The 15,226-nt window shown below is 37.3% G+C and overlaps 1 protein-coding gene across 4 annotated transcripts in view; it reads right to left on the bottom strand.

The window, feature by feature from the left end:
• Nucleotides 1–15,226, bottom strand: part of VPS13B (vacuolar protein sorting 13 homolog B) — a 426,576-nt gene that overhangs the window by 344,791 nt on the left and 66,559 nt on the right. For all 4 annotated transcript variants that reach the window (XM_030266479.4, XM_030266481.4, XM_002198879.7 and 1 more), the window contains exons 13-16: nucleotides 13,520–13,711; nucleotides 12,786–12,955; nucleotides 10,048–10,242; nucleotides 8,394–8,518 (exon numbers count right to left, since the gene is read on the bottom strand). In XM_030266479.4, coding sequence (XP_030122339.4) covers nucleotides 8,394–8,518; nucleotides 10,048–10,242; nucleotides 12,786–12,955; nucleotides 13,520–13,711 — 682 coding nt within the window. The remainder of the gene's footprint in view (nucleotides 1–8,393; nucleotides 8,519–10,047; nucleotides 10,243–12,785; nucleotides 12,956–13,519; nucleotides 13,712–15,226) is intronic.

The following is a 15,226-nucleotide window of genomic DNA, read 5'->3' as shown; positions in this document are numbered from 1 at the left end:
CAGTTTGGCCAGCAACATGACTATGTTGCATGAGCATAATGATGATAAACATAAAAAGATAAACAAAATCAGCAATTCTATATAGTTTAACTGATAGGCATACAGTTTATTCAAGAAGTAAACACACAGCTTTGGTGAAGGTACATGTCGCTATAGGACACGAGAAAGCACAACGCGAGCCACCTGCCACTTTGCAAGGTAAAAGAGGAAGTTTATTTTCTGACTCCAACTTTTATACTTTTCCAAAGGTGACAGTGGATTGGAGAGTGAATGGGCCACCTCTCCAAAGACATTGGACAAACCACTAGTACATCAAGTTTCTCCACCCCCATGAAGGAATGCAAAACAATATGTTATTTACAGAAACTGTATAGGAAAGTTTTCCAATAGAATGTAAACTCAGAAGGCTTTAGAAAAACTTAAGAATCAGGGCGACAGGTACACAAGGTGAATAATCCAATATAGTTCCCTGTAGAATTATTCTAAGTCCTAATGAATGAAAGCCCTTTTTCTTTCCAAGTCATTGTATTTAATGACTACAAATTCTTAAAACGATGCTTTGAATTCTATCAACTCCCACACCTTTACCTTAAAAAGAAGATGCAAACAAAAAGGTGAAAGGTAAGAGAGCAACTACAACACTAAAATACAGTGCTTCAGAATTCTGTGTAATAACCAACACTTGATTGGGGCTGGCTGGCAGAACACCACCACAATCAGTTTCAGGGTGCAAGTTTCAAGCATGCCTGTTTGCCAGCTATGGAGGCTGAGTGCTGGCTCCAGTAATGGTCTGTGCCCTGCGTACTGCTGACCCTGCACGAGTGCACTGACTGCACTCCCTCTGCACCAGCCTCAGGCCAGGGCCTCAGGCTGGCACTTTCTCCAACAATGCCAAAGGGATGGAGCATCTCAGAAGCTGCCCTCGGTCTGAAGCCTCAATATACGTCTTTCTTAGATCTAATTTTATTTTTTCCTGCCTTTTGGGAGTGGAAAGGAAAGACACAGGTAGACACATGTGTATATGAACTGAGACACGAGAAAACACCAAACCTCAGGGTCACAGCTGGGTTTCTAGACATTTACCAGCAGAGATGCCAGCACAGAGACTCTACTTCTCTTCAAAATTCACGGACTCATTTAGAGGCAGGAAAAAGGCACCAAACTGCAGAAAAATTCAGTAGAAACAAAGGACAAACTTTGTGTGAAGAATTGCCACCAGTGCATCTTTCTAGCCAGATTCTACACGGGTAAAGCCTCATAGCAGAGAATGTCACTGAAAATCCTAACAAGTCCTTTTATACAGATAGTGGTACCACTAAGAGAAAAAAAATTTCTAAATACATCCAGTGCAAGAGAAATATATAACAGGGATTCTGTGCTATACAACAGCATTTCAGCTTTAAGACTGGGTTTTTAATACCTTTCACCAGTCTCTAATCAAAATGCAGCTTCAACCCTGAAAATCCTTCACATTTTGAAATACCATTTGCTTGTTTCTAGTACAAATGCCATCAAATCCTGATGGCAACAGTTAGAAACAGCAAACAACTGTTTCTAAGTAAACTGTAAAAGTAATGTCAACACTTAGAAAACCAGGATTAACTAGTCACCATGTGCAATCACTTTCCCTGGACAGATATTAGTTACTAAGCTTAATTTACTTTCAGTGAATAGATTTGACAATTAATTAGTCTAAATAGCTACACTGGAAACACTCACGGTGACTACCCTTTAGTGTCAACTCTGCTGAATTTCCTCCTCATGGACAATACTGAACAATACAACTGCTTTCAATTTACATTGATTATAAGTGCACTTTCAACAGATTTGCTGAATGCTGCCTGCCACATCTGCTGAGAAACAGTAACATTTGATCTGGACTTGATTTTAAAAAAAAGTTAAACTTGAGGTTTGCAACTGAAGTTAATTTGTTGTTACACTAATCAAGCTGCAAGTTATGTGCTCAGAATGCAAAACCACTCCTGTTCCAAGTGCTTTTCTTGGTAATCAACAGCTCCTTCCAGAACAGTGCAGTTGAAAAGTGTCCCAAAACGTTCTTACTGAAACTTAAGATGTTCATATCACTGCAGATTAAAAATGCTCCACTTAAGTTCGTTAAGCACCTTCATCCTTATACATAAGCATGACCCCCTTGAACTTTTATAAAGCAAGATATGTTAAATCAACAAAAAGTACTTGTGTTAAAGCTGTTATATCACCCTACATTAGTGTTCACAATATGCTATACTATACTGGCATACTTACTTCTCAAACACTAAGATGCACAGTAAATCAAACTTCTCAAACTTCTCAAAGTGTCAGTCACTGCTCACATAATGTCCTATCAAAACCAGCTACTAATAATTTTTTTTTTTTTAGTATTATGTTCTTTGATGCATTTTCTAGGCAATAGCAGAGAAGTCGCCAATACTGATGCAAACCAGCACAATCCTTACTGTGCTGTTCTGACTGTTCTCACGTGAGGCACTACTACACAACCACCCCTCCAGAACCCAAGAGAATGACTGTTGTTTGCTGCTTGTGCACAGCCCCTATCACTGGCATATTTCAATAGTTCAAATAGGTTTTAAAATGTGCCAGATCTAACTGCAACAACGTTGAAGTGGCTGAAATTCCCCTGCCCCATACACTGAATGCATCTGAATGTTCAGGCATTCAACCCCAGATCATTTCTGTTTTGAAGACTATCCCAAATTTTCATCTGGCAGTTAAATTCAATTACTGACGTAACTAATAGTCACAACTGAATGCTACAAAACGAGTTTCATGTGTTTTCAACCTGTTTCTGCTTCTGATCCAAGAAATGACCATGCCCCTCAACAGCCCATGTGAAATGCAATCCACACCCAATCTAAATTGACATTGCTCTTGATCTATTGTGACTAGCCAATAAAACAGGTTGCCAAAATCAAGACCTAAGTGGGGAAACTTCCTATATTTATGATCCAATGCTCACAGTTTGTGGATAGTTGGCTCTGTGTTACCTGCCAGTAGGATCTGCTTGACTCCTACTAGCACAACTGCACGGAATCTCATGACAGCTAAATCTTGTGACTCTCAAGCTCACAAATCTACTATGATTTCTAGTCCTAAATAGATTACTCCACTGAACATGCCCTGCAAAGATGTTTTATTAAAAAAAGTAGCAAAACCAGACAGTTAACCTCATCTTCCTTTATATACTTTTAATCCTCTCTTTGCTGAGCAGCAAATCCTAAAGATCTCCTACCGTCATGACAGTAGTACCTTGTTGATAAAGGCCACGTCAGCAGAACCTAATTTCCTTGCTAAATAGCTTCTTACTGTGTAAGAAGCCAGATCTTCATCACTCACTCTGCTTACAGATCAACATGAATTGCTCTCACCCTTGTCAATTCATGGGGATACCTTTAAACACACACAGTATTTACAAGATGCAGGTATTTACAAGACGCCAGCAGGTGCACATCCTGGCTTGAACCTCTAATGACCTTACTCAACTGTGTAATGAGTCTAAGAAACTATTCTATATTCTAATACAGTTGTGTTCTTATTCTGAGTAAGAATACAACTGCATGGCATACCAGGTACATACTTTGGTTAAGAGAAGGACGTTTGTCCTGCAAGGGACACATGATGGAAGAAAATGGAAGTAAAGCTATATAAAAATACAAACAATTTTACAATAACGAAAGTTAGAGCAGAAACCTCTGCAGTAGTAATGAGGGAGTTAGAGTCCTCAGATTTGGTCATGTTAACATTAAAGCTAGAAAATAAAATAGAAACTAAATTGTGTGTACAAAGCAACAATTACACCATGGAAAAAAAATCAAAATAAAAGCAAGGAAACCATGTAAGAAGGCAAAATGCTGATGTTCAGGTTGGTGGCAAAGTACCTTTCTCAAAATCTTTGCCTAATATTTAGCCAAAAGGCAGTTACAACCTGATTTGCCAATCTACTCTAAATGTAGCAGATTCTAAGGACACAGTAAATGTTTACCTTTACAGTTAAATCTGTTGAAATATTAAGCACAGCTATGCTATATAAATGTTCTTGAGAGTTCATAAAAAGAGCCTACAGAAAATACACATATTCATTCCATGGGTAAAGCACTGCATCTGAATTTCTTAAGTGATCTTTCAGAACTGTAAGTGCATACATTAATAAAATAACTATGTCAGGTCTGTAATTCACAGCTTTCACGAGTGAAACAAGTGACAGATCTCTGGACAGTTGAGGTACCCAGCATATGATACATATGACTGCATTTAACAGCAAAGCAAATTTTAAACTTCCGTCAGCTTTTGTCAATAACAATTAACACTTCAATAAAACCACTAAAGAAATGAAACTACAGTGCCAACACAAATCAAATCTCCTGTTACCAAAAATCCTTCTTCATCAGAAAAATGAATCTTGATGGAGATTAGCACACTGCATGTATTTAAGCTGAAATTTATTTAAGACAGTCTCCAGAGAACAGCTCAAAAGAACGAATCTTTGCAGAAACTTTATCTATTAAACATCTCAAAGACTGTTCTTTGTTTACTGAATTATTGAGATCTAATTTACAAGTTTCTATTCAAGATTTTTGTTCTGACAGAGTAAAAACTCAAGAAAAATCAACTAAATGCTCTGTAGTTTCTAATAATTCAAGTGCAGACCACGAAGTCCTAGATAATAATTTACCCAGCAGGTCCTCAACCTCTTTTTAAAAGGTTAATTCACACACTCAAACTTAACATGACTAGCTATTAGTCAACTCTGTACTGGTGCTTCCTTGAAAGCAGCAAACAGCAGCTATTGCTCTGGTATCCAAATAATAAAGAGGGGACACACTATCAAGAAAACAGATCTCTTGAAAGCAGACTACAGGACCAAGAAGCTGAACAGAAAGGAATCTGGGATAATGAAGTCACCCTCATTTATAACTTCATTCTACCAGAGCTGAGAGTCTGAAAATCTGTCACAGGTAGAGACAGCAAGTGGAAAAACTTCCTACAGACCTGGTAAAGAAAAACAAAAGCATGAGTCTGGAACATTTGTTTAGGGAAGACAGGTTAGGAAAAGCAATAAAATAACACACATAACTAGACTGATAGCTAGCTCAAAATATAGAGAGGACACATCACTGTCAATCAGATACCAGAACAATTAAACCAAGGCTATTACAAATCCATATTCTGTGCTGTTAATTTAGCATTCCTCAGAAGTACAGTGAAGTGGTATCTTAGAAGTGGTTATAACACTGAAGTGCCTCACACCAGATTACCTCATCTGTTACCACAGACATTGAAGCCAGAAGAATAAAAGAAAATCAGCTAATTCCTCTCAAGATTTCTGTTTGGCAATAAACATTCTTGTCATTCACTCTAGGCTTTTAACCATATTCTGCTAATTCTCAGTTGGTTTTAGACATCCTCCTGAAAGCTCTGAAAGCTGCTTTACAATCTGGCATGCAACACTACATAAAGCAGTTGTAAAATATTGACATTAACATTGTATTTTGCATCTTGTTACACTTGACAAAAACAAAAGACCAGATGGTTTGTACTTTCCAATGAAAACAGATTAGCTATGCAGTTTAAAAGATGTCCAAGACTTAGTTAACTAGTGACTTCAAGCACATTTCTTTCATACAAAGAAAGTGTACTAACTGAAATTAAAAGAGACATCAATTTATTAGGTAAACAGTACTTTATGACTGTTCATGGTCATTTACTGGAATTTACTGGACTGACGTTGCTGAAATTTTATCGGTTAAAACATCCTGCCAATGTTTATCAACTAGTTTTAAAAAATTAATATTACTACAGTATTTTATACACTGTATATAACAGTAATTTTTAGATTATTGTATTAAACTAGAAAAGAAACTTATTGTACTGATTTATGTCTGAAATAAAGTTGAGATTTTCACTGTTAACTCAAAACACACTACCTAAGGGATTCCATAACAGTTCATAAAATGTCTTTGTTTTTAAAAGGTATGGTCTGTGGTATGTATTTTCTACGAAGAAATAGAAGAACACATGTAGCATCAGATGTGTGCACTTTAAGAAACTCTGGAATGTGAAATCCACAAATCCAAATAAAGCAGGTGGTATAATTTGGGAGAGAGGACTGAATTTGAGTTTAATGACATTACCAGGTTATCCTACCAGACTAATTCTCACTCACTGCATGACTTCAATGAAGCTCTCAGTCCTCATGCTGATTTCGATTTAGCTGAAGTGCTATTTGATGTGTTTCATCTGGAGTTTTACTCACTTCAAACTACACTTCATTTAACCAGGCTGCTGCTGTATTCATTTGGTTTTTTACTTTATTACTCACAAATTGGTGTTGCTTAGTTTAGATAAATGGTTGGACTAAGTTCATTTTATAATGTTTTTTTATTTCATTAAGAAATAAATAAGCCATAGAAAGATATCATATCACAGGAAAAAAGTGAGAAAGCCATCAAAACACACTAACAGGACCACGGTAAGTGTTGGTCTCACAATAGCTTCTAATAAATGCCAATAGATGGCTTGCTGTTTTAAGGCAGGACCATACCACTGCCTCTACTCTCCAAAACTATGGCTCCTTCCAGCTGGGCATGCATGGTAACACAATGCATTTTTAAAAGAGAGAGGCAAAGAATGTGAGAGAGGCAGATTACACAAGAGAATCCAAGAATGCACGAGAGAGAGACTGTAAAGGCAAGACCAGGAACATGAGACAGGATGAGGGCAAGTGTGAAACAGTGCACAAGGACAAGCACAAGAACACAAGCGTGAGTGAGATAGAGCACAGCAAGCACAAGCACAGGCCAGAGAGCACAAGCACACTCATGAGAAAGCAGCAGCACTTGAATACCACTAACTTGTCAGATGACAGATTTATTTAAAAACTCATCCTTAAAATATTTTTTTTTGATTTTGCACAACTAAATGTGGGGTTTAGGATATAGTGAAGAAATTTAAGTTTACCATTCAACACTGATTCATTCATGCAGTTTTAACCTAACCAGATTACTAACCAGAGCTTAGTGTTAAATGTCAGATAACATAAGGAAAGGCTGTCAGTTGTAAAGTCCTGAACTACTCTGATCAGTGCTGATTATAGGGCATCATGGAAACTTTTTTTTTTTAGCCAAATGATACAACACAACAGCAACTAATTCAAAGTCATTAATACTATTGCTAGAAATGTAAACTATTGCTAGAAATTATGACAAAGTCATAACATTATGACAAAGTTAGGCTGCTACCACCTGGTGGTGTGCTGATAATGCTAAAACCCATTTACATTTAATATGGTATCACAGCTTGTGAAAGAAAAATTAGTACATTCTTTACATGACACTAAGAACAATTATATAAGTAGACTTTTTTTGAATAATCCATTAAGGTTTCACAAACAAACGTATCCTACAAATTAGCTATTCAACAGAATGCTTGAAGGCAAAATATTTAACCATTAACATGCTTTTTTTTGTCTTGTCGCTTTATATAATTTTTTTTGCATGGATTTAGTCATAAAGCAGTATTACAGACAGCTACTACTCAAAATGAGGGATAAAGAAAATTAATATCTTGTCCAAAATATTGTCAATGAATATAGTTTTTGTAAATGCAACCTGTCAATAAAAACTGACATTTATGATGACAAAATTGAACTGTAGAGATAAATTTAAATACTGAATTTCCATTGCATTTAAGGCTAAAAAAAATATATAGCACATTTCATAATAAAGTACAGAACTGTCTTCAGAAGAAAAATATTTAACATCTGAACTACTACAAACAGTTTAATACCTCATCACAATGTTGAATCACTTCCAGCTGTAAAGGGAAACAAATAAAAGTGTAGTAGAAACATTTTGGATTTGGGATGCTTGGGGGTTTTACCCCCCCAGTTTCTTGCTTTTTCTTTCGTTGAATTTAAAAAAGAAAAAGCTGACCTATTCAGTTAAAACATCAAGCTTGCCATCAGTATGTAACTTCAACTTTTTTATCAGCTCAAGAAAGAATGGCAACTGGTTCCAGAAACCTACAAGGTCTAGAAGAAAGCCACTTACTACAGGGCTTCTATATCACAGAATATGCAGAATTGGAAGGGACCCACAAGGATCATTATCTGAAGTGACTGGCCCATACTGGGATTGAACCAGAGACTTTGGTGTCATTAGCTCCAGGTCTCTCAGCCAAACTAATGTCTAAAATGTTTATTGACAGCTATCCTTACAACAAAACCTATGAATGATAACAGATGTAACAGAAAAATATGAGAGAAGACAGAGAAGTTTAGGGATATATGTAACGTTTGGCATTTTTATATCCCTAATTAAAAATTTAAAAGTAATTGTGCACATGACTTAAACATGCTGTACAGGCTTAATACTCACCAATATTTGGGGAACTTGATCAGCTTGCCATAAACAGCAGTACTGAATGAGGGGATAACTGGAACAGGGATGCAGTATAATCCTTTATTGTCCAAAGAAGTCAGTGCTGCTTGAAAACCAAATATCTGGAACAAATTCAGTTGGTCAAATGGTATAATATCACATGATGAGAATACTTTACTTTCAAGATATTTTAGAACATATTTATTTATAAATATAGTTACTAAATATTAAATAGTGTATTATTTTTTCGATAATTCCTTTTCCCCAAACATATATATAGCTACAAAAATCTACTTCAAATAATGCCCTAAAAACACACGTAAAAATATTTTCTTCGCTCAAAAAGTGTTAACTATGGTCTGCTGTATTTAGAAGAATACCGATACAATTTTTCAACTCAAATACTTTCGTCTATATCCTTTAAACTTGCAGATTACATACAAAGTAAAATCACCTTGAGTAATTATAACGCTGGTAAGAAAGAGTGGTATTAAAGGAAAGTAGGAGCTTCCCTTCAAAGCTGTTTTTCTTAATAAGAGCCTGGCTACAGAAAGATTCATCACAGGAATCCTTTATTATTTTTCCCCATTCAATATGGCAAACAAATATGCTGTAGAGTTGTCTTTTAACGTGCTGTATCACTAGTCACAGGAACAGAACAATCCAGCCACTATTAAAGCTAGTAAATAAACCCTTTAAAACCCAAAGCTGATGTCCAAATTTTGCTACTAAAATGTTTTCTGAAGAGAAAAAAAATCCTCTCAAACTGAAAAACATACAGATGACTTGTAGTACTGCAATTCCAATCACTTTAAACGTGACAGAGGGTAAACATATCACCCAGAAAACTGAAAGCTTGCCATGCAATTCTGAATTACAGTTTCTGGTATGCAGATAATAAATATTTAAATAATTAAATTCTTCTGAAATATCAGCATGGATGTGAATAGATAACTGAGAAATTGACTAAAATTAACAGTAGTAGTATTCGATATTCATATTTTAGTAGCAGCCAAAAGGTTTCAAACTTCCTAAGCACACCTTAAAAGGCTGGAAAGGCCTGCTTTAAAACTCCACAGAGCAGATGGCCACTGAACCATCTCAAAACAGTTAGCCATATCTTAAGCTTTCCCCCAGCCTCACAATAAGAGCTCCTCTCACATAATGCATCTCTAATTGTGAACACTCAGAGATCTGTCCTCTTATAATGAAAAACAATTAAATTGATTGCTAATAGTTTTTGATTGCCTATCTTCACTGTCAAAGTTTTGCTCTATCAATACTACTAGTAGTGATGGTTTTTCCTCCTAACTTCCCATCAAGTTTGTAATTTTACAGCAATCTACAAACCATAGGAGCATTATCTCAGCTGAGGAAAAAGGTTTCTTTCTGAATCATTTTAACTCTATCTTGTCACAAGGACCTTGGGGCTTCAGTTTGCATTTTCCTCATATGAAGTGTGCAGAGCATATTACAAAACACTTGGTTCAAGTCAGAGGCAGCAATCCCAAACAACAACGTTCTGTCAAATGTGTTTACTCTATGGCCTTTCAGATTAGCTGAAACATCCTTACAGGAAACCTGCTAACACTTTGGATTAACTAAACATGCATGATCTTCTTCTCAGCACACATCTCAAGCCCTCTCTCACCTTCAGATAGCAGTGTGAGTAGCAGTAATGAAGCAGGTTGTCGGACGGCTGGCCGAGGCTGCTGACCACATGCACCAGCTGCTCAGCGTACATCGGCACTGAGTGCTCCAGGTTAACCTTGTCCACCAAAATTCGGATGGAAGGTAAAGGCCGCAGGGGCTGGAAACTTGCAGCATTTAACAGTCCACTTAAGTTCTAGGGCATGGAGGAAAAAAAACTATGTAATAATTTAGATGTATTATTTATCATATCTGTATGTTCTTACCTAAACATGCAAGAAAATCTACATGAAATAAACAATTTATAGATACCACAGCATTATACTACAAATCCTGAAATCTTTCCAAAATATTTTCTTTGATGTTTAAAATAATCAACTTTTTATCTGGAACTGTCTTAGGTGCAGGTGTCCAGGTGGGTACAGGGGCAGCTTCTGTGAGGGGACACCAGGGGCTGTCCTGGGCCAGGTTCACCAGTGCTGCAATGGCCCCACCACAGGGCTCAGCTGAGCTCCTCAGCCAAGCTGGGGGCACCTCTGTGCAAACAGATTTCACAATGGGCAAAAACACCACACAGGCTGCAAAGACTCGGAGAATAAGTGAGAAACAGCAACATGACAAGCAAGGTCAGAGAAGGAGCAGTGGTGCCCCAGGCACAAAAGCAGAGCTTCTCTTGCAGCCCACAAAAGAGACAATACTGCAGCCCATGCTGGAGCAGGTGGATATGCCCTGAGGGGCACTGCAGCCTTGAGAAGAGCCCATACTGAAGCAGATTGTTCCTCAAGGACTGCAAACTGCCTGAAGGACTTGTACTGAGGCAGAACAGTGGGAGAATGAGGGAATGGCAGAACTCAGCTGTTACAGACTGACGCCCATCTTCCATAATCCTTCCCCCTCTGTTAAGGGGTGTGAGATAGAACAGTCAGGGAATGAAGGAATGAAATTGAGACTGAGGGAAAAAAGGGCATAGGGGATATATGTTGTTTGGATTCTTAGCAATAAGTGAAATTAATTGCCCCAAGTCAAGTTTGTTTTGCTCATACTGGTAATTGGTAAGCGATCTCCCCCTCTACCCTGACCCATCCCATTCTCTCCCCCACTGCTCTTTTGAGGATGGGGAGCGAGAACAGCTGGGTAAGCATCTGGCAGCTGGCTGAGGTCAACCCAGTACAAGAATATGCAAAGTCAAAATACTTTGTCCTATAAAATCTTTGTTTATCTTTTTATCACTCCAAAGCACTATAACCATAATACTTATCTCATGCTGATCTAGTCTTTAAACTGTCATCTTTTACATGTTCAGTCATGCCAGCTATCTCAGCAAAAGAAGATGCCATTCCATAGAAAATAAATACCACAATTTTAGACATCCAAGTCTATTTTTCATAGTATCCATTAAAATGGAGTACTGCACCCAGCACAGGTTGGACCTGGGCTTAGCAAAGTAAGTTTGCTGCAAAGTGACTGTGGGGATGGAGCACATGAGCTCTGTTTTAGGAGAAACAGAGACAACTGAGGTCTTTCAGTCTGGAGAAGGCCAGAGAAGAATCCTACTCCTGTCTACTGCAACCTACTGGGAGGGTACAGAGAAGAGCAAGACAGAAGATGTGCTTATTCAGCACTTGACAGAACAACCCCTAGAGTAACCGACGCCTGCTTTGGATAGGATGCTGAATTCCTGGAGAACACCTCCAAACATCTTTAAATTCAAATTACACTACAAATCTAAAAAATTTGCTCAATATGCATCAGAATAGGACAATAAGTTGATGTACATATGATTTTCAATCTAAAATTCAAAATCATTATTTTAAATATGCTTGGCTTCATTCAAGAAATGTAAATTGAGACTCCAAGTAATGACTACATCAACCAAAAATTCAATGGAATTAGTTTTTTTTACCTCAAACGTACAACAAATACAGGACTGTTCTCCCATATAAAAATACCATCTGCCCATGCCCATAAGGTGGAAAGCTCCACAACCCACTGCACTACTCAGTGCAATGCATTAAAAAGTGCTAAAAAGGAAAAAACCTCCTCTGCTTTAGTTCTCATTCCCTCCCTTATCCATACACCTTCCTGCCTCTGGCACAAGAGATAAACCTATTGCAAGTCTTTACTACAAGCCACAGATTTACCCTTACAGTATCTCAACTTTGCACATTGAAGAAGGAGACCTGTAAGAATAAAACCAGTATAGTATTCTTTTGTTGGCATTATTCTACACATAACCAAAAGATAAAACAAATTAAGACTATCAGGAAATTTCTGTCTCTCTGAGCTAGTCATTCAGCAGTTAAATGCCCACGTCCTGCTGACATCCTGTCTGGAACTGGCACACACAGAACTGGCTATTAAAATCTACATCATCTCTATTGAGCCACGGTATTAAAAGACTTCTAAGACTTCATACTCGACCAAGATTATGAAGACCTGCAGAACAGGTACTCTTATCATCAAAAGATCAAAGCCACTGCTTTTTCATTTGCTTGATGCTTTAAAATCTGTTTTATTCATAAGTATTTTCCTATCCATACATAACACCTTCAGTTTCCAAGTCTAACTAGTCAGATGCTGCTCATTTTAGGTATCTGAGGTTAAGGCTCACAGGCACCAAATTAATCCAGAATACATCAGTGATACATCCAGCATGTGGAATAATGGGCCAATAAGAAAATTTATATCAAACAGCACATGCTGATATAAAGAACTGGATCATTATCTGTACATACATACCTTCTCACCCATGATTATGGGCAACAAGTGGTCTAGTAAATTGAATTCTGCCACAGGGATTATAATTGTACACTTAAGAACAGTGAACGTTGTAAGTCTAGTGGGAATGTATTCCTCCAGTGATGTTACTTCTTCTGAGCTTGGCATAGTTCTACTTCCATCCATAATATCTACAATAAATGAAGATTACATATGTTTCATTAAATGTGCCCTACAGCTGATGTTTCAGAAATGCCTAAGGACTAACAAAAAATGCAAAGCTTACCCCCTGCCTCTTCATAGTTAATAATGTTATTTCACACTGCTTCTACCTAACACTAAATGCAATACTAACTGATTTTCCTTACTTGAAATTTGTATTGCTCTAAGAAACTCATCTTAACAGTCTACCATAACTTATTTCCATGCATTTTCATCCTATATAACTATTATTTTGAACTAATAAATACCAGTAGGAATAACTTCTTCTCTAATACTCCAAAATTAAGCTAGAGTAGAAAATGAAGTAAGCTATTCTTACTCAATATGAGGCTTGTGATCAAATCAAATTACTTTCAAAGTGTCTGAAATTATCTCAGAAGTACATCCAACACTGATGGCGATATAGCGATTAATTTATTTATATATATTATTTATTTTACGTTTTCCTCTTCAGATTCATAAGAACTATTTGAAAGCACAATATGTAGTCTGGCATAATTCTGTATATTTAAGTATATGCAATAGGAGCAAACCTGGTTTTGTTTTGCTGTATGGCTCATACTCATGTTCCAGAGCACAAACTATCATTTTCATGATGCGGTGCACTGCGCTGCTATCCAGGCGAAGATTGAGTGGACCCACAATGATGCTTTTTGTAGACATCTCCTGAACATTTCCAAAATCTTCACTCTTTACTGAAGAAAGGTCTTGCTGATTCCCAGAAACTACAAAAAATTTTATAAAAGTTACACTAAACAATTGGACATAATAACATATTTTATCAGCTACTTCTGTTGCAAATATTGTGATCAAAGACTTAATAAATATACAGAAAAATATAACTATGCAGCCACACAAATATACAATGACTGGTTTAACAGGTTTTAACAAAATTATTTCTGGTAAATGCAGAGCAAACAGGGCAAATTTCTGCCTTGACTCCAAGAAGAGTACAACTTAGGAAGTCTTCCATGAACTTTGTAGCTCTCAAATTGGCATCTAAACTTCTATGGCAGCTTAAACCTGTGTATCAATGACAGCCATGGTGTTCAAACCTTTCTACAGCTCGTCACAAAGAGATGTATCCCCAGTAATCAAGGAAAATATGTGCTGCAGAGACATGACAGATCTGGGCCACTGAAAGGTTAGCTCCCATGACAAGACTGGGAGAATCTGACTGAAAACTAAGATAAACCGTTCCTTCCATTCACATTTACCACCATTCAGTGATGTATGAGCAGCAAGAAAGAAAGTTTCTCTAATGATCAGGTCTCAGACTGTTTTTTTAAAGAGCCAACAGAAATAAAAAAGTAGTTTAGTAAAGCAGAGTAATAAGATAGACCAAAATCACACATTCAGTGTATACAGACTACCAAACAGCATGACTATTTCTCTAAACACACTTCATAGAAATTCTTCAGTTAAATCCCACAGATTTCAGAAGCTCAAGTTCTCCTGTCACATATGGCATTTTTGTAAAAATATAGCCCTATCCCTCTAACATTTTTAGCTTGCAGAACTTCATTCTGATTTTTTCCTAAGATCATCACTTTGACAGTGTCTTCATTGCTTTGACAGAAGCACTAAACATTAAATATCTTGCTGACCATAACATAAGTGAATAGTCTGACAAAATAAGCATGAAGATTAAATGGTTCCTAGAAGGAAAATGGAGCTGGTGATGGGCCTGGAGCACATTACTTCTGAGGAACTGAGGGAGCTGGGGTTGTTCAGCCTGGAGAAAAGGAGCTGAGAGAAGACCTTATTGCTCACTAGATCTACCTGGAAGGAGGGTGCAGCAAGGACAGGAGGTCAGTCTCTTCTCCCAAGTAAGAAGCTACAGGATGAGAGGCCTCAAGTTGTACCAGGGGAGGTTTAGACTGCATATTGAGAAAAATTTTTTCACTGAAATTGGCTACAAGCACTGGCACAACATGTCAAGGTAAGCATTGTAACCACAGTGCCCAGAACTGTTCAAAAATGTATGAATATGGCACTTGGGGACACAGTTTAGTGGTGAACATGGCAGTGCTGGGTTAATGTTGGACTCAATGACTTAAAGAGCTCTTTTCCAACCTTAACAACTCTATGATTTCTGGTTGCCCAAGAGGAACCCAGTTATTCACCCTTTTGTCTCTCCTTTACTGTACTCTTTTAACTGCACTCATTCAAAACAGTCTTTATATTGAGGGAAGTTGAGCTTGGTGGAAAAGGAAGCAGGATAGGTTTTTTTTTTCCTT

Source organism: Taeniopygia guttata, chromosome 2, assembly GCF_048771995.1.
Source record: "Taeniopygia guttata chromosome 2, bTaeGut7.mat, whole genome shotgun sequence".
In the NCBI taxonomy this organism is placed as follows: domain Eukaryota; kingdom Metazoa; phylum Chordata; class Aves; order Passeriformes; family Estrildidae; genus Taeniopygia; species Taeniopygia guttata.
This window is presented reverse-complemented; position numbering and strand designations above follow the sequence as displayed.